The sequence below is a fragment of the Microcebus murinus genome, chromosome 5 (assembly GCF_040939455.1).
Source record: "Microcebus murinus isolate Inina chromosome 5, M.murinus_Inina_mat1.0, whole genome shotgun sequence".
Lineage (NCBI taxonomy): Eukaryota > Metazoa > Chordata > Mammalia > Primates > Cheirogaleidae > Microcebus > Microcebus murinus.
Window position 1 is genome coordinate 79,688,191 of NC_134108.1, and position 21,181 is coordinate 79,709,371.

The 21,181-nt window shown below is 31.8% G+C and overlaps 1 protein-coding gene across 48 annotated transcripts in view; it reads right to left on the reverse strand.

The window, feature by feature from the left end:
- The window catches only part of RIMS1 (regulating synaptic membrane exocytosis 1), a 477,545-nt gene that overhangs the window by 146,625 nt on the left and 309,739 nt on the right, over nt 1-21,181 (reverse strand). For all 48 annotated transcript variants that reach the window (XM_076003214.1, XM_076003213.1, XM_076003222.1 and 45 more), the window contains 9 exons: nt 21,001-21,111; nt 19,260-19,359; nt 14,752-14,875; nt 11,408-11,454; nt 9,373-9,485; nt 4,849-4,979; nt 4,241-4,412; nt 3,961-4,114; nt 2,815-2,886 (listed from right to left, as the gene is read on the reverse strand). In XM_076003214.1, the coding sequence (XP_075859329.1) occupies nt 2,815-2,886; nt 3,961-4,114; nt 4,241-4,412; nt 4,849-4,979; nt 9,373-9,485; nt 11,408-11,454; nt 14,752-14,875; nt 19,260-19,359; nt 21,001-21,111 (1,024 nt within the window). The remainder of the gene's footprint in view (nt 1-2,814; nt 2,887-3,960; nt 4,115-4,240; nt 4,413-4,848; nt 4,980-9,372; nt 9,486-11,407; nt 11,455-14,751; nt 14,876-19,259; nt 19,360-21,000; nt 21,112-21,181) is intronic.

The following is a 21,181-nucleotide window of genomic DNA, read 5'->3' on the forward strand; positions in this document are numbered from 1 at the left end:
GGCTGAGGCAGAAGGATCACTGGAGCCCAGGAGTTTGAGGTTGCTGTGAGCTAGGCTGACGCCACGGCACTCACTCTAGCCTGGGCAACAAAGCGAGACTCTGTCTCAAAAAAAAAAAAAAAAAAAAAATTATGTGGCCAAAGAAAAAAATAATTGTATTTTCAACTACATAAAATGTAAACAAACCATGAAATCTTTATATTTAACTGGGCAGCTAAAACTGTTATTCATTTTTTACTTCATAACTCCTACATTGTTTTAAACTTATGCCATGAAACTTTACTTAAAGGCAGTCTAATATTCCCCAGCAGTTTATTTGTTGTGAATTCATGATCTTATGGCTAAGTTTAATGTATGAGAAATGACTTTAAACATTTCATCAAATGCAATTTGACAATGCTGAGACCAAAGAAGCTCAACCATTTTGTCAGTCTGTGAAGACAACAGTTTAGTAACCACAAATTGCACAATTTATACTTTTATATACTTTAATTTTTTGTCTATTATCAAAAATAGCAATTAAGTTATTATTTTGTTTTGTGTATAAAAAGCTTTTCTTAAGACTAGAAAGAGACCAACTAAGTTAACAGGTAGTGAATATGCTATGTAGCTATTATAAAAAGGTTGTTTTTAAATATAATTTATCCAAGGTTTGAATTATTTACTCATTGTAAATTATAATTTGGTACCAATTATACCATAATTATGGAAGGCCAATATTGACTTGAGGGCACTATTTTAATATTTCAATGAATATTCAAGGTATGTAAGTAGATTTTGTATAATTAATTATTATGAAATACATTTTAGAGAATTTTGGCATTTTTTTAAAGTGTGTAATTAATTTTTTTTCCTTTTATTTCATCATATTATGGAGGTACAAATATTGTTAGGGTTACAAATATTGCCCCTGACCCTCCTCCCTCCCCTTGATGTGTCCAATCCCCTGGTGGTGTGCACCACACACGTTATGAAAGCATACACTCCTTTTTTTGGTGTTTCGTATTTATGTAGAAATTAATTCCTCTTTTATCCTATTACTAAGAAAGGACTTTAGGGAAATAAGTGATATTCTAAAACTTTTTATATATTAACGACTTTTACTGTAACTTTTTCTAGAATTCACTAGTAAGTACTGAATTTAGATACTGAAGGCAATGTATATTATTTTGGTGACTCAAAGTCATTTTGAATGTCATCTATATATTATAATACTCAAAGTTTTAACATTTGTCTCTATACTAAATGATCGCAAATAAATATGCATTTATATTTCTTTGCTTTTTACAATAATTTGGTTTTCTTCATGTGTTTAATTTATTATTGACAACATGTAATCTACTTTCCAAACCATGAATGGGATGGAACTATTTTAGGCTCATTTCAATGTTTTAATTGAGGCAGAATTAGAAATTTTTTTTCCCATTTTCTGACTTGAAATAATACTCTGAAAATATGAGGCTGCCAGATGCCTCTCCTCAGATGAGGGCATTCTGTATATGATTATTTTTATTTTTAAGCAGCTAAAATTATTTATTTTAAATAATGATAATGTTATGACTATAAGGTTAATAAAATGTAGCTCTGGTTGTCTCGACTGCTTTCAGAACCTGCTATATTTCCCTAAGCGGCAAAGATAGTAAATATATCAAACAAATCTTAGAATTCTGTGCTCTAAAGATGTAAAGTAGTAGAAAGTTTAAAATTTACCAGTGGTAGAACATTTTGAGTTGAGCTTTTCAGCTTCTTTAGGGCATATACAACCAGAAACTTTGAATATTTTCTTTGAATTAAAGGGAGCAAATAAAGCCTGATTTTAGAGAACTCTCCATAATTTTCTCCTAATTTTAATAAAGTTGTATGCATCTCGCCAAATTGTGAACTTAGTCACTAGTGTGGAATCTATCAATTTTCCCAAAACCATTGCCCTCAAATGGGGGTATTCTCATCTGAAAAATTACATAAATTGAGGGGGAATTTGTCAACATTTGTCTTGAAGAATTGCCTGCAATAATTCATATTTGTATGTCCAAGGATTGCCTCTTTAATTTCGTCTTATTTGAACATTCACAAGCTTTTCATTAGTAAATTGAGAAAATAGTATAGGATTAGTGCCAAGAAAGTAAGCCCTTAATATTCGATTTTATACATTTTCCTGGCAAAAGTCAGATGAGAAACAGATTTAAACTGCATAGCACCATAAAACTTTACTGAATTATACAATGACAAAAATAGGTTGAATTTAAGTGAATACTGAATCTTTCTAAAGCATTTTCTTATTGTAAAACTACACACACATCCTAGGTATAATTAGTGGTGGACACATCACAAAAAGCATTAAAAGTTATAGCCATGCCACATGCAATTTTAAATCCTGTCATGCATCTTTCTCAGTATATTCCATGGAAGGCTACATTATTATCAGAAATGAAGGAAGAAAAATCATAGAAACACAATATAAAACACAGGAGAATGGAATTTTTATTTAATAAAATTAACCATATCCTTTCAAAATGAAATCCATATTTTCACTTATGCACGGAGCATTGTGAAATAATGATTTGTTTCATCTAACTAGTCATACTGCTAAGGAAGAATCTGACTAAATCAAATAAGTGGGGAGGCTAATTAGTAAAGACAACTACATTTAAAGCTTTCTTAACAATTTGAAATGCAAGTCACCATGGAATAATATAATACTGATTTATCTGTCTTATACATCTTCAGTTTAGTATCGGTGAGAAGTCTAGAAGTTGACAGTGAACACAAGCAAAGCAGCACAGTGAAGCAGGGCCATGCTCTTCACCCACGCACCTGGAGGAACTACTCCAATACCATCATCAACCTCATAATCTGAGATGTCACTATCACTGATTCGCTGAGATCCTGCACAACAGTAAGGCAAACAGATACCTCTGTGTCTGGTTGGTTTATGAAATTTAAAGGACACGGTCAAATTTTTAAAGAAGCTAATTACATTACTACTCAGTACTTCTGAACAAGAATAATACAAAGTCAACACTAAGCTATTTTTTAAAGAAACGTTTGTTCTCTAAGGGTAATATGTTCTCAGTATTTTCTCCTTATAACATCACACTGAAGACAAAACAAAGAGACTTTATAGAGTAGTATTTTGACATTTCAGATTATTCTTCAATTAAAATATCATATTAAAAGCCCATAGAAAAGTGTATATAGTAAAATATTTTCTACACAATTAAGTGTCCTCTGCAGTTCAGAGAGAACGAGGCTGAGAGAAAAGCTCCGAAAATAGTTTTCTTGGCTGGAGTTCTATTGAGAGCCCATAATATGGAAAGGGCATCAGAGCCTTTTATAAAATATTTATGTTTAGCATGCAAAATTAGTCATTATACTTCATTAAACATTAATTTTCTGGAAATGATTTATCAGGGAATCACTAACATGAAATATTCAATTATATGAGAAAAAAATTTGGTTCCAGATTACCAAAATGAGGCTTCTAGTTTCAGTTGTTAAATTAGACATTTAGTCATTACTCAAAAACATGGCTATGTACAGATAAATCATTTTTCCCAATTACTGGATAAATAACAGCAAACATACTTTCTAATGTTTTAAACATAGTTCTTGTAAATAATACTAAAAATATCCATGAACTATAAAGTTATTAAGACCCTACACATAGCAACCCATCAATGACGCTGGAAATTATTCTGTGAGTTATGAAATCAAGAACACAACCAGTCCTGTGTAAGAATTACAATTCAGAGATTTTCAGCTTTAAGCTCTGAAATTACTTAACTATGCTGTTTATATTATTTTCATTGTGAAATAGAGAAAATAATTTTGTTGAATTTCTTTATATAGATGAATAATTTTCCAATACTTTGATCTCTAAAAAAAACATCTTGAATGTTGACGTTGTTTTCATCATTACAACATAATTACTTTCTGGTAACTAAAAAGGCCTTAACCTACTTTGTAGTTTTTTGCTAGAACTTTCTCCATGAATGTGTCGCCTTGGCATGAAAGGTGATGGCTGAGGCAGAGGTAGTGAAGATTCATCATGTGTTTGCAGTTTATACCAATGTGGTTCATCATCTAAAAGTGCTGTCTCCAACTCTATGAGGATCTGAAAGGGTAATTCTCAAATAAGTCAAGTACCTTTACCAACATGTAACATAAAAGCAATCATAATTAATAAATGTCACAAGGACTTCATTAAGTATTTGAATTGAATGTTTACAATATACATCACCTCTCCAAGAAATTCACTTTCTTCTTCTTGCACTCTTGGTTGATCCCATACAGTTATTTCTAACATTCGTTCTCTAAAATCTCTACGATGTACATGTGAATAGACAAAAGTTTGATTCCATTTTGGCTCTAGTACTTTCTTTACTGTTTTTGTCCTCCTTTTACTTTTATCACTGAAAAATAAGTATGTTTTGTAAATGAGAAAGCAAAAACAAGTATATGCTGCCATCTACTGTATTACATGTGATACTGCCACTGGTAATTTTTACTATTTTTAATTTATAATAACTTCAAAAGTCTAAAAGACTGTAATAATACTCTAATTTCATTTACAATATAAGCAGTAGTTAAGATAATGACACACACAAAGGTATAGTATAAATGTGTCACTATCAAAGATTAATATATGAATAAATAAGGACATTTTTGAAATTGGCAGATTAATTTCAAATAAGCATAAAACTGAGGATTTTTTTTTTCAGATACAGTGTAGTTTATTCCTCAGAAAGAGTTATCTAGCACATTTTCAAGGCATGTACCAAAAGAGGAAATTCTACTTTTTTTATTAGTTTAGATTTTTAGCATATTTTTTCTAATATTATTCACTACCTTCTATCTGGAAGAAAATACATTTTTACATAGGGATTCCTGGGACGCCCATCTACTCTAGAGGGTAGATCTGTTGCTTGAAGAACATTTACAATCAACTGGTGTCCCACTTTATCATACCACAGCTTCACCTAAAAGCAATGTAGAAAGGAATTATTTTTTATAAAAACCATGAAGTATTATAATTTACATAAAATAATATTAAAATTATATTTGAAGAAAGAATTATAATTTAGCAGCATTAAAGATATTTCTGAAAAGAATACCAATTTGAAAGTATACCCAGTTAGCACTTGGCTTTTCTCTTTGAGCACTTTAAACATAACTTACAACTGGTAGGCCTGTAGTGTACTCTCATATATCATACTATAAAAATAAAAATAATGGTAAAGCTTTCTTAAAAAACTAAGAGGAGAGCAGGATATTGAAATCATTATCCTTGTTTTTAAATGCTAAACATGAGTTTCGTGATTGTAAGTGTCTTAATTATTATAGCGTGGCTAAGTGCTTTTTCTAGTGCCAAAGGTAATTCAGATAAAATAATAGTTTCGATATTAGAAATATTAGGTCATTAAATATGAAATGTCTAATTTAGAATCAAAAGTTTAGTTTATTATATCTCAAACAAGAAGTAGTATAATTAATCAAAATATGCGCCTAAACTATTGACACAGTTTTGCCATCTTAACAGAAGCTTGTTTATGCCAGCAGCGAAGAAGCCTGGAGAGCAAGTGGTGATGAAATCTCAAAAGGTGTTTTCCACAGCTTGTTGAGAATTGAATATTTTACTTGCAAGAGTGGTCCAAAGCCTGGAAGAAGTGATAGTCAGCTGGAGCAAGGTCTGGTGAATACAGTGGATGACAGAGAGTTTTCAAGTCCAGTCCCTATAGTTAGAGCAGTGACATGTGGTTGAGTGTTGCCTTGCAAGAGGATTGGCCTGTCTCTATTGGCCAACCTCAGCTGCTAAATCGCAAGCATCTTCATCATTTTGTCCAACTGGTTGCAGTAGACATCGCAGTATTGGATTGGCCAGGAGGAGGGCCTGCGCGCCGTGCTGGACGCGCTGCTGGCCAGCAAGCAGCAGTGGGACCGCGACCTGCAGGTGACCCTGATCCCCACCTTCGACTTGGTGGCCATGCACAGGTGGTACAAGGAGACGCGCGCCCGGCACCAGGCGCTGGGCATCACCGTGCTGGGCAGCAACAGCATGGTGTCCATGCAGGACGAGGCCTTCCCGGCCTGCAAGGTAGAGTTCTAGCGGCCCACGACGCCGCCACTTTTTTTTTTTTTTTTCTCATTAAACTTTGTTTTAATGGGTCTCAAAATTCTGTGACAGATTTTTGGTCAAGTTGTTTCCATTAAAAAGTACTGATTTTAAAAACTAATAACTTAAAACTGACACACAAAAAGAAACAAAAGTGGTCCACAAAACATTCTCCTTTCCTTCTGAAGGTTTTACGATGCATTGTTATTAACAACCAGTCTTTTACTATTAAACTTAAATGGCCAATTGAAACAAACGGTTCTGAGACCGTTCTTCCACCACTGATTAAGAGTGGGGTGGCAGGTATTAGGATAATACCTGTACTGTGGATAATACCAGCACTGGACCACCAAACAGACACCATTAGCTTTTTTGGATGAATATTCAGTTTTGGTATGTTTCGGCACTTCATCTTTATCCAACCATTGTGTCGGATGCTTGCAATTGTCAAAAAAGAATCCATTTTTCATCACACATAGCAATACTGTGTAGAAATGGTTTGCCTTTATGTTGTAGCAGCAAAGAAAGGCAAGCTTCGAGATTATTTCTCTTCAAATGCTCTTTAATTCATGTGGTACCCATCTATACAACTTCTTTACCTCACTGATTTGTTTCAAATGTTCCAATATTGTTGGAAAAGTAATGTCAAATCTTGCTGCTAATCACACATAAGTTGAGATGGACTTGCTTCCACTATAGCTTTCAGCTCATCATCATCAACCTTGGTCTCAGGTCGCCCAGGTGGCTCATTCTCAAGATTAAAATAACCAGAATGGAACTTCTCAAACCATCGTCATACTATGCATTCATTAGCCACAGTCATCCCACACACTTCCTTGATATTTAGAGCTGTCTGTGCTGCATTGGTTCCAAGACGGAACTCATATTTGACAATAATACAAATTTTTTTTTTTTTTTTTTTTTTTTTTTGAGACAGAGTCTCACTTTGTTGTCCAGGCTAGAGTGAGTGCCGTGGCGTCAGCCTAGCTCACAGCAACCTCAAACTCCTGGGCTCGAGTGATCCTTCTGCCTCAGCCTCCCAAGTAGCTGGGACTACAGGCATGTGCCACTATGCCCGGCTAATTTTTTTATATATATATATCAGTTGGCCAATTAATTTCTTTCTGTTTATAGTAGAGACGGGGTCTCGCTCTTGCTCAGGCTGGTTTTGAACTCCTGACCTTGAGCAATCCGCCCGCCTCGGCCTCCCAAGAGCTAGGATTACAGGCGTGAGCCACAGCGCCCGGCCTAATAATACAAATTTTTGACATAACCATGGCTTCACAAAAATTACAAAAAATTTGAAAGATAATTGCAAGCCAAACTGTGGGTTTGAAAGACTGAGGGGCAGTTTCACAATAAAAATAAAACAAGAAGTGTCAAAGAGAAACGTCACAAATATCAACTGTCAAACTTAGTACTTAAGGAAATTGGACATTTCCCACTTAATAACCTAATATGATATACAAGGAGTTGGAAAAGATCAGGAAACAAATTTATGATGGGCTTACTTTACAGCAGGCACTGCTAAGTGTTTTCTGGCATTTTTCTCATTTAAGTTTTATAGTTAACCTATAGTAGGCTAATTTTCATGAGAAAAGCGGGAAACAACAAAGGAGGACATAATACATAAATGAGACCTTCAAACTATTTGGTGAAGATCATATGATATTTCTACTAAGATTTTATGATAGTTAGACATAAGAAAATGGAGAAATAGCATGCTGAAATATCACTGTCAAACTCCTAAGAATCAGAATCTGAGCAATCAGTACAGTATTCAAGCTGGCAGTGGTGTTGACACCTTTAACAATGTTAAGTTTAGTGTTTTTTTCCTTTAATTTACAAGTTACTTTTGATTTTATGGTTGAATAAAAAATATAAGCATCTGTTCCTGATGAGTGTATGTTGGAACATACTTAATAGTCATTATAACAAAATAAGCTAATTTAACCTGAGATTGGTTTGTTTGTTTGTTTGTTTGTTTTGAGACAGAGTCTCACTCTGTCACCTGGGCTAGAGTGCCCTGACATCAGCCTAGCTCACAGTAACCTCAAACTCCTGGGCTCAAGTGATTCTCTTGCCTTAGCCTCCTAAGTAGCTTGGATTACAGGCACAGGCCACTACGCCTGGTTAATTTTTCTATTTTTAGTACAGACAGGGTCTCGCTCTTGCTCAGGCTGGTCTTGAACTTCTAAACTCAAGCTATCCTCCCGCCTTGGCCTCCAGGAGTACTAGGATTACAGGCATGAGCCACCACACCTGGTGGAGGCTGGTTTTTCACACTAAGGAACAGATTACGAATTCAAACCTGGATCTGTATGAACCCATCTCTATGGCTCCCAATTAATACTAGAGATGTGTTTTTCACAAAACCAAGATGGATTTTCATCCTTTTTAAAATATAAGTGGAGAGTATGAGAGATCTACACCCATACTGAAAAGAAAAAAGATGGCAGGGCAGATAAAATAAACACAATGTGTATGCAAAATCATTCAATATACCAAAAGTAAAAGTTACAACCAAGACAGCTTTTGAAAATAGCAGTAAGCTCACATTCCTCTTCATTGTCTCATTAAAATCAAGAGAAGAGCAGCAAAGAGCAACTATGGAAATCCACATATTATCAAAGGAGCAAAAGATCACTATTTGTAGAATAATTTGAAGCCAGTTATAATAATTTGAAGTCTTTAAATTATTAATAAATAATGAGGCTCTTCATAATAGTAAACCATAGTTTCTTTATTCCATCTTCCTTCTGATCACATAATAGAGTGATAGTGAGGAAAATGGTAGTTTTTAAACAGTGCTATCAGTGGCAATGAAAAGTTTCACTGAAAGTCTTAGGAAGTTAAAAAATTTTTTTTTTTAATTTAGATTTCTCAGGTTCTAGGCTCATGAGGTTGTTAACTACCTAGAACATGACTTTCTAAAATTATTATGTATAAACAAGCATTTATCTTAGAAACTTTTATGTATAAATAGCACACCAAAAATAATGGATTCTTTACCTGTGTTATAATTTGTCAATTAATGCTCAGAGCATCTGGCACACTGTAGGCACTCAATAAATATTTCTGAATAAATATGTGAATAAACAAATAACCAAAAAATGCACGAAACACTCTGTTGGAATAGATTATGTTATCAAGTGATGATGTATTTATTGTGGGCTTCAAGGAAAGCCAGATATTTTTAAAGATAGGCTCACTCAGTGAGCAAATACTAATGGTCTCCAACATGTACAAAAAATACATACAGAAAGTTGCCCTGGTAAGACTTGTGGGGCATCTTTCAGAGCTCCAGGACTTGTTGGAGAAATAACAGAAATGGAAGGCCTTTCCATCTTCTGAGATTCAAAGGAACTTGAACCTAAAATAAAAATAAAAAATAAAAATCTAAGTAGTATTTGCAAGTATAGGAAATAAATCATTTTTATAAAAAGTTAAATACATCTGTTATTTATATAAAACCATAATACCATTGATAATAGCACCTAATTTTAATGGAATAGTTGTAGAAAGTTATTATTCATCATCTTTGGTTAATTGCATATTTTAAAGATATGCAAAATGATGTAACAAAATGTTGTTATTTGTTTCAACTGGAAAGTATTGATCTACATTTCTGAAGGGTTTTGTACTATATGGGTTCTTATATAACTTCACATACATGTAAAAGCATCATGCTTCAGAGATAAGGAAGATGGCACTTGTTAGGTTAATTATCTTGGCTAATAGGCAATATATGATGAACTGTCCTTACTGAGAAATTAAAATGAATGTATATGTAATTTATGAGCCACACATAAACCTAGATTTCATCATTGTTTTAAAATCAGATATACCATCTCTCTTAGGTTTGATTTTCTAAATGAATCTCTTGAAACTCTGAGATGCTACTTCTAGTAATTCACAAGTATCTTGTTTCACCTTCACATGGAGGAAGCTGGCTCTCCTCTCAGTCACTCCTATGAGGCTCTGCACTGTTAAAATGTACCCTGACACTAGAGCAGTATAGAATATCTATAGAATGCTATTACCCTAGGAAGTATAACCTTGAACTCATAGCCATTCAAATTTAGTAAATCTTCATTGAGAAATAATATTTATGGAGCACTGCCTAAAGGTATGCAAGCCATACATTTTTTCAATACTCATAATTAAATCTAATTTAAATCTTATGCCATCATTTTATGTCTTCCAAAGACTTTTAACTTGAGAAACAGCTCTATAAAAGTCTTTGTTATTATGTCTCTTTTACCTGATATATTTAGAATTATTTTTTCCTTGCGTCTTAGAACAAGAATATTGCTACTTCTAATAAGCTGTTTGTTTCTAATATTATAGTAATCAGGTTTTAAAAAAATCATATTAATACTATAAGTTATGCAAATAGTCCCATTTCCCTCTTTGCATTGGTCACGAGAAAGCTCAAAGCCAAATTTGGGACCATCTCTAGGAGGCGTGCAGAACATGGTGGTATGCATTTTTATATGCTAACCTGTTCTGTTTGCCCATTTATCCTACTCATATATTTTCTTCTCTCTTCTAATCACCATTTCTGGTTTTCCCCTAAATCACCTTGTACTTTCTATTTCTACAAGCTGGGTTCTGTAATAACACCTGGTGAATCAAGTCCGAGTATTAATCTAATCTCCATTCATTGCAAGGCAAATGTTGGAGTCATTTCTACATTATCATTGAAAACTTCATTATTTGTCTATATATTATTACACACAACATCATTTTCTGTCATCCAGAGTGAATTTAATTCTCATACAGATAATTCTTTCAACCCTCTAGTTTTAATCTCCGGACCCTGTTATGTTCAGTTAAGTTTATTTCTACTCCACCCATTCACTTCCATGATCATGCCAGACACCCTGTGATGCAGTATTGCAATACGTGCAGTTCCTTCACTAGACTCCTCATGAGACTGAGCTGCTTACTAATCAAACCCAATAATCCAGTATCGTATAATAAATTTTATGTAGAGCAAACAGAACTATTACTGGTATATTAATTGAATTCTGTGAGCATTCTGTTGTGATGTAGAATAGCATTGACAGTAAAGATTTTTGGAGAGCCACAAAAAAAGAGTTAGAAGAAAAATATCCGAGTAAAATAGAACTTCATTGGGTTTCCAATGATTGCCAACTTCTAGTATCAGTGGAGACATCCTTAGAACAGTAATAGAAGTTCCTTATATCAAATATTTAAAGAAATGGCAAATCTTCACTTTTCAATTAGTTCAATTACATTTTATAATAACAAAAGAAATCTTATACTCACTGGACTCCAGTGGAGGGTGGGAGCTTTCAGGAATCCGGGGAATGTCACTAAAAGAAACAGTTTATGGTGAAAATCTGATTAGCTAAACTACTCTGCCTGAGGCAATCACAGTCACCTTATGTGATGTAAAAACTCCTTTTGGGTCTTTACAGGTGTGGAAATGACAGAAGTTACTATTAATATTAAGGCAACTACTAATGTACATGAATGTCAAACACCACACAAAAAAAACTGCAATAAAAATAAGTTTTTATATATTTAATAGCAAAACATTTTAACATGACAACAATCAGATTAATATTGTGGCTAAAATCACCACAATATTTTTACTACCAAAACAGCAGGTTTTGGAAATAAAAAAATGTTAAAGGTAATATTTTACTTCGGTTCTAGAAAATCAAAATGACACAAATTTTACAAATCAGTAATATGCTTTACAAACACATCTGAAAGAGTTTACTGAATGAAAGGGATGGAAACATCTTAATAATAAAATGATATGGTGAATATCATGGGCAAAGTTAATGAAATGAAAAGAATGAATTGCTTTGTAAATTAAAAATGTTTCAAGCTTGCAACAAAAAAGCCAAAATGTCTTATATATGTGAATATATAATACATATACACATATATACCCTTTATAGAGATTCAAATCTCTATACTGAAGTTAGCTAAATATATGGCTATTTATTATATGGTTAGAAAGTGACTTGTGAGAACACCCATTCCTGCCACACTTACAAATTACTCTGAAGAAATATTTAATATAACCTCAGCTTAATCCATTACCCACTGTACCTTAAGAACCCTGGATCAACTTAGCTTGGATATTGTACTGCATAGGACTACTTTACCTCTCATTTTCCAAAGATATTTTAGTATTAATTTAAGGAGATTAACAGTATGCAAATATTAACATGACATATTAAAGCAGACTGGAGTGAGCTAGTACCAACAGAATTATCAGCATATTTAAGAATTTTTAATCACTTACCTTGGGACCTAACTGAATTTGATTTTCTTTTCACTTTTCAGGGAATGGAAACAAAGACACCTTTCCCTGATTGTTCTTTAGACTCCTCATTTTCACTTTTTTGTGTAAATTAATCTTCCTAACCACCTACAATTTATACTTCTTATAGATAACAATACACACTATGCTGTGTATTTTATAAAATATATTTTATCATATATTTTTATATGACTAACATTTTAAATAAAATAAATCATTTATATGAATTTATAATTAATAGACTAATTTATATTATTTAAGACACAAGAAACCACTTATTTATCTTCTGGTATCTTCTTCTAAATTCCTCTAAGCAAGTAAGAGTAAATTGTAAAAAATCCAGGAACAATCTTTTTTCAGGTAGTATGACTTCTTCAATAATCAATTTCATAGTCCATTACTGTATTAGAATTTGGAACTCTAAAGCCAGTTACAGACTTTGAATTTTATGAGTCTGTGAAAGAAGAAAGGTGAGGAAGTTGTTGAAGAAAAATTTAAGTGATTTTTGAATCACATTTATTTATATTATTGCTTTAGTAATATTTTTAGGCATAAATTTCTACTTGATGTTTACACAAGACTTCTTAATTAGTTCTACTCACAAATTAGGTGGCAGTGTAATATGAATAACAATTATAAGCATAAAAGTCAAGGATATTGTATTTGGTGGATTCACAAAAATGGTCAATACCTCAAGATGGCTGATGCTTCTTAGGCCATGCTGATCAACATGTATGTAAGATATATTTGGAATGATTCCTGAAATCACTGTGCCACTAAGTTATGAATAAATATTTGCATTCTGTTTTAAATTATATTTGCTAAACACAGCTACATTTAACATAATTATAAAAACATAGCTAGAATTATTTTTCTAGGGTTCTAATAATATATCAACCAGAAAGTTGATAATCAAAGTAGCTTTGATTATCATTCAAATATAATTTTTGTATTACATATTCCTTTGCATTCCATAATCCATGATCCTTTAGGGTTTGGCTATGTAGATGATTACTTCTTAAGCAGTTTTCATACAAAAGTAAAAATAATGTTATTCCAGTCTACTTTAATTGTCTGCAACTTTTGTTAGTCACCATGAATCAATGATATTTTAGCTAATTACTTTTAAACCACTATACATGTGAAAGTATGTGGCAATGTGCACAATGCTTGATTTTAAATTTTATTTTTTATACTTTTGATTCATTTTCCAATCTACTTACCTCTTTTTCAGCCTCTTATTTACCTCAGCACTAGAACATATATCATGGAAAACTAGCATAAATTATAGTGTTGTTATTTTTAAAAAATCTACATTGAAATGTACAATACTTCTGTAAATGTCTTCATTCTTAATAATCACCACTTAAAATTGGTTTCAAGTTTGCCCTTATTTTAGAGTTTTATATATTAATATTATTCTTTGGTATATGATCATACATTTTCATTCTTTGAGAATTATAATAATTAGACTTTCTTGTATGTTTTGCATTGACATATATCCATGAGGACAACAAAAATTTAAGGTTATCACTCTTTCAATATAAAAAGTCTTGAATTAATGGCTCTATAGTATCTTGGAGAATAGGGAAAAAAGAGTTATTTTCAATAATACATTCAAACATTAAGCTAACTAAAATGAGACGTTCAAAATGTCTTCCAAAAATTATAGACTGGCAAAATAAATATTTATTCTGGACTTTAGGGGTTTGCCAGAAAAAGCTAACAATATGCAGAATGCTATACACAGATATAGAGAATCTCCCATTGTCTGTAATTAAACTATGCTGAAAATTGAGGTTTTAAAAATATCACACCAATTATTATGATGAATTAAAATGTTAAAATATTTAATACTTCTTGCTTCATTTTAAATAAAAGTTGAACTACCCATGGGTAAAGATATAGAAAAAATATTCTATCCTCAGTGGAATAATAAAAAAGTTCATGAAGACATATAAAGTTATTAATATTTAAATATTATAAGAGGATAGTGGTTTCCTTAAAGGAAATACCACTTATTAAATCAGAATTACTATAAATAAATAGTTCTGCCATTAAAAGAAAATATTTTAACTTTATATTTCACTTGTGAAAAATACATATCAAAACTTTTTGGTATTACACTTGTTAAATTGTGGAGCTTCTAAAATGTAGTGGAGAAAATCAGTTTAAATTATTAAGAAATTTAAAAAATCTAACATGTATGCCCATAATTGATGAAAAAACTATCCATGTTAACATGTACTGTATGAATGTATAAAATTCTTTTTAAAACCCTGCTAATACATGTAATTTACTAAACTTAAGAAGTAAGTTTTTTTAGCCTTACCCAATAGGCCTTGAAACAATAATTTCAACTTGAGGTTCTGATTTTGATTCTAAAATAATGTTGTAAACTTCTTCATTTGTAGCTCCCGGCAGGGGTTTACCATTCCATTCTAGAACTTCATCCCCTTGAATTTAAAAAAAAGGGTATTTTTTTACCTTATATATTCTGTTTATTTTTCTTATCTTTTCTCTTTTTTAACAAAGAAATGCAAAACATATACAAATAGTTTAATTGTCTAGGCTCTGCTCTTAAAAGCAAATTTATTGCCATATAATGTCAGCTAAATGGTTCTAAACACTTTTTTTTTCTTTGCTTTGCTTTGCTTTTTTTTCCCCCAGAATATTACTGGTCACTGGAAATAGTACAATACAAAACTACCTTTATATTTTGAGATATACCAGAAATAAGATAAAAATAATCTCATGCTATGGGATGGAATTAGCACAGCCTATTTGGAAACATTAGAAAATAATAATTAGCAGCATGCCCTCTATATAATAAATGTAGGCGGCTCTATATATGAAAGATTCTTATTAAACTGTACATTAAATCCTGTTTTATTTTGGTAGAAACAGCAATTAACATTTATTAGCATGAAGTTTCCAATTATAAGTCATGCTTCATTGTCTTCACCAGATGCACAACAGAATAAAAATGCATGAAAGGATTTGAATTCACACCCATCGCAGGTAGCTATGGCAAAGTTACAAGCAAGCAGATGTAAAACTGTTGCATGACAGTTAACCCCCTTCCAGATGTTCAAAACACATATATTCTCTATATAATCTACATTGTGAACATTAAAGTACAAATAGAAAATATTTTAAAATCATAAAAAATTAACATACTACTTACTAGTTTGTTAAATATTCTAAGATTAATCAAGGAGAGTAATATGATATTGCATTAAAATATGGGCTAACAACTTAGAGTTGTTATATCAACTAGAGTCTAGAGTTTTCACCATTAATCATTTGGAAAAACATTTGTTTTCATAAATATTTAAGCAGTTTTAGATCCAAATGGTTCCTGCCCAGGGTCCTTCAATTCAAAATGGTAGGCTCAGCTGAAACATCCCAGCCTCAATAACACATTGAGGTGTCTTTATTTTTTCATGTTTATGTTTTTCTCAGTGTCTAGAACATTTTGGTAGCTAAATAAGTGGTGAAATATGTGGTGAAATAGTGGGTCAATCACCATCATACATTTTAAAGCTAGATATAAACATAAAATCTTTTAGTTTTTAGCCAGGTCTTTTTTAACAAAAGTAGAAAAAAAATGTTTTACTAGTATTATCTTAAAGTAATTCTTTTTTTTCCTAGGTGTTTGCCTACTCAAAGTAAAAAGTAAATATGTGAAAAGCACATGATCCTGCTTTGGTTTTGTGTAAAATACTATATAGTTCCTATGAATATTTAAATAACTTCTAATAGTTTGCCCTATTCAGTTACTTAGAAATGTTTTTCAAATAGGCAATGAATACACTTCACTGTAAAAGAAAAAAGAAATAAAATAATTGCAAATTTATAATATATTAAAAATGTTTTCAAATTGTTTTGACCAAGAGAAAAAATAAAGTTTACGTTGTGGCCCAGTACACATATACAATATGACTATGAATATGTGTATGTATATATCCATTTACATATATACTGGAAAATACTTTATGAAACAATACTTACCCTGGTATTTTCTTTCTTTTTTTTTTTTTTTTTTTTTTGAGACAGAGTCTCACTTTGTTGCCCAGGCTAGAGTGAGTGCCGTGGCGTCAGCCTAGCTCACAGCAACCTCAAACTCCTGGGCTCAAGCAATCTTTCTGCCTCAGCCTCCCGAGTAGCTGAGACTACAGGCATGCGCCACCATACTCAGCTAATTTTTTTCTATGTATATTAGTTGGCCAATTAATTTCTTTCTATTTATAGTAGAGACAGAGTCTCGCTCTTGCTCAGGCTGGTTTCGAACTCCTGACCTCAAGCAATCCACCCGCCTTGGCCTCCCAGATGCTAGGATTACAGGCGTGAGCCACCAAGCCCGGCCTACCCTGATATTTTCTATTCTATTATGGTATATTTCAATTTTTTAATGATGGATGCAAACCATTACATTGATTTTACTACCCATGAGTTGCAACTAACATTTTATAAAACCACTGCATTATAAAATTCTCCTCTTTCTAGACATCAACCTGGAAGCACAACTTTTAATATTATGAAATTATCTTAATACATATGCTCATTTATTTACAGATAAATAACTCCTAAATCAGAATGTGATCTCTTTAACATTATTTATATATGGATAAATTTCTTCAGGCAGGGATGTAGACAATGAGGGTACAAAGATGAATATGATACTTTCTCTGTCTTTAAGTTTGGTGGCAGAGAAATAATACAAAACGAATAAAATATGTTATATACAATGACAAGTTCATTTGAGGAACAGAAGTAGAGCCAGGTGGTGCCAAGGAGGTAGTAATGAGTTATTGCTCCCAGTGGGGTATCAGGAACCACTTTAGAATTAAGGCAGCTTCAGATGAATTTTGAAAGATGGAAAGGAATTCAGGTAGAGCAGAAGAGCAACGAAGTAGACAAGAGGCCCCTACCACATCTTGTAAGTGGGAAATAGCTTGCCAGGGACCTATAGACCAACTGGCACTGCTGGAAGGCTGAAAGTGTTAGTAAAGAACAAGGCTACAGAGCTTTGACATGAACAAATGATGACCAGGAGACAGTGAAGGATCTTAATAATAAGGATAGAGTCAGTGTCACTTTTGTGTTTTCAATGGTTAAATCAAGCAGCAGTCAGTGCAGTGCACAGACTTAAAGGGGAGCAGGACTGAAGAAAGGTATGGCAGGATTAAAACAAGATTGCAAATGTTGAATAAAGGTCACACCAATAAAAAATAAATAGCACTGTAGTTTTATAGGCCAATGATGCCGATAAGCAAATAGAAGAAAAAGTTCCTAAATAATAATGTAAATCGAATAAAATATATGATTGAGTCTACAAAAACTTTACTTTCTTCAAACACAAATTGCTTAAAGTGAAATGTACACGTGTCTTGTATAGTTATTTAAGCTGAGCTTTTAACATTTTACATTTAAGTCCTCAGGCTCTCATCTCGTGGGGGTATTTAATAAATGAAATTAATCACTAAGGGATATTTTAGAAAGAACACACCTTTCTTTGACTTCTTAAGTAATTGTGCATTAAAACACAATGATAATATCAAAAGTCACTGTGTTTATAATCTGATCTGAAAGTTCAAGCTTTAAAAGTATTTAAAGTTATATTACATCAGCCAACAAGGAATTCTATACTTTCTGAAGCTTATTTTTGAATCATTAGACAGAGACTCAATTTATTAACAGTCATACCTGACTGAGTTATTTTTTATTGAATCCTAACTGGTCCCTTATAAGAAATAAGAATGTACCATACTTCCATACATATTCAAAGCTGTATGGAGAAAAATTCCTCATTAGGGTTTTTCCCCTATACAATACCTTCATAACAAGCTTTTGTCAAAGAACAAAACCTAAAATGATTTTGAACTGATATTCTGGTAAATAATTACATACAAAAGTCTTTAAGAGTCCTAGAATATTTTTCCAAAGTTCTCAAGAATTACAATCTTAAGGTTTAAAAGTTGAAAATATAGTGTGAAAATGTCCTATTTCTATGTGTTATAGGTTATTAGTCTTTAGTTCTACAGTTCAGCCAACTGTTTTCTTTATAATTGTTTGGCAAATGCATAAAAAGATACTCTAACAAGATTTCTACTAAACTACAGTAGAGTCAATTGGAAGAAATATGTAACATGATTTTATCTAAAATAAAAAGTTAACAATTTACCAAAAATAGATTTTAAAATGTTACATCTAAATATATGATACATTTAAATATATTAAATGATTTTATTGTGCTATGTTAAGATTTCAAGGCAACATAAATAAATTTCCAAATACCAAGAGGTAGCACATGCACAGAAGTACAATATATTCACATTTAAAGTAACAAATATTTCATTAAATAATCTGTATAAGAAATGTGATTATGATTATTTTTTTTAAGAAATGCTGTTCTTGAATAAGTCTGCTATCACTATGAAAAGCTTTAGTAATTACTATGGCTTAAAATATGAGCTAACTAATTAAGTTGTAACATGGGATTTTTTTCACAAAGCTAAACTGTTTTAAATTTGAAGTTTTGTAGCACTATTATGAAGCCATCTATAAAATGAGTAATTATTCTCTATTTGCATCTATTTATTTTTATATAAAAAAAGAGATTCATAAGTCTCTCTAAATTGCTGCTGATATATAGTTACTTATTATTGCAATTGGTAAGTACCCATATCAGGAAAAAAAGTATTTATTCATGCATTAACATTAGTGAATATAATTGACATATATAAATATATATATATATAACTAAGCCAAAATTTAAAACCACCAACTCAGTCATAGAGAATACATTGTTTAAATGTTAAAAAAAAAGAACTTTACCTGCTCTTAGATGTCCAACTACATCTGCTAGGCTACCCTTCTTTACTTTGGTGATGAAAGCACCAAGGCGTCCTAAGTCAGTCATTTTTCCTCCAACAACCTGGATAATTACAAATTTGTAAGTTCCCAAGACTCATTTAGAAACATAAGTTTATTAGTTTGAGGAATTAATCCTACATTATTTTATGATGCTTTTAAAATTGAGTATGGGAATATTAATGAAATGAAACATACTTTTGATTAAAGGAACTGGCAGTATAGTTGTGAATATAAAACATCTCATTATATTTGAGATATGTGTCCTACGAAAGTTAATGTGCTGATTTCTTAAAGTGACCTAACAATAAAAGGGCACCATGAATAATGCATATATTTGGAAGACAGGTGCCAGGTCTCCCCTACTTAGTATCAAACAGCAAGTGTTTGACACTACATTATGGTTCATTTTTCTTTATTTTCTCAATTTATGCCTACCATTTGAATGATTATTTCTATATGAAGATAATGCCCCATTGTCATATCACATCTTGCTCTCTTTTACACATTTGTAGAAGAATGTAGGTCTAAGATCATTGAAATTAAGGATTCAAATCAAGAACAGGCCACTTTGGGAAGCTATTTACCATGGTGGAAAGCTTAATAGACTAAATGTATCTCTGCAACTGACCATCTCATCTGAAATATATATCTGTGCCCTTATAAATCTCACAGTCTGCATTACATTATTGAATATTTAAAACTTTCACATGGCATTTCCACTACACCTAAAATTAAATACAGTGTACATCTGAGAAGTTTCTAGGTTTAATTTATCCTAATGCAGGGGGCCCAAATATACATAATTAAAAGTGAAAGGAATATTACCAAAGGTTGAAGTTGATGCACAAATCTTAGGGACCTATCAATTAGTAGAGGTGATCAGAATTATTTCATAGCAAGAATAATTAATGGTAATAATCAATCAAATAGCACTATTAACAGCTGAAATTTTTTTTAGTTTAGTCAATGGTTTTGAAGAGATCAAATTATCACACAACTGAAATACAATCTCTTGATACATAATAATGTTAAAGCAACGTCTTTGAATGCTTTTTTAAGTTTCTTAAAGCAAATAAAACCATATGATTTAATACACATTTACCTGCCAACACAGAATACAAGATATATATATATGTATATGTGTATGTGTATTTATGTATATTTTTCTATAATAAGGAATAATCTTTTAGAATCTATCAGCTTCTCATTGTATTTGTTAGAAGAGAATTAATATTTATAAAAGATAAATTTTACTCTTTTGGTATTACTATAAATACTACTGTAATTATGAAACAATCCCTTTAATGATGTTTCATGCTGCTGCTCAAACTATAATAAAGTTCTGCATTATCTAACTTTACTACTTTCCACTTAAACATTTTTAATGTAAAAAATCATCCCGAACTTTACCTTCAGAAAAAGATAAAAAAAAACTAAAAAACTTTAGTTTTCCTATATTTTATTGAATTTCCCTAATACATCTATATGCTATATTAATAAAATTATTGAAAAATATTAACTCAGATAAAAATACTACATATATCATAAGACATCAATATAATAACAAGATATATTCACTAGAAGAATTTCATTTTAGAGAGCAGGAGGAAGAGATATTTAAAAATCACTGTCAGAAACTTTGTTGAATGCAGTCCATACTGTAATTCACCCTTTAAGAAACATTTTAAATAAACATACTTACTTTTAGACCCAGTAATGCACCTGATTCTTTGGGCATAGTTGTTCTCTTGTTAAGAATAACACGTCCAATTAATCGGTCCCCCTCTTTAGATGGCTGCCACGTTACAGGATGCTATGAAAACATATAGAGTTGAAAAAGTCATATATACACAATGGAATCCTATTCAGCCATAAAAAGAATG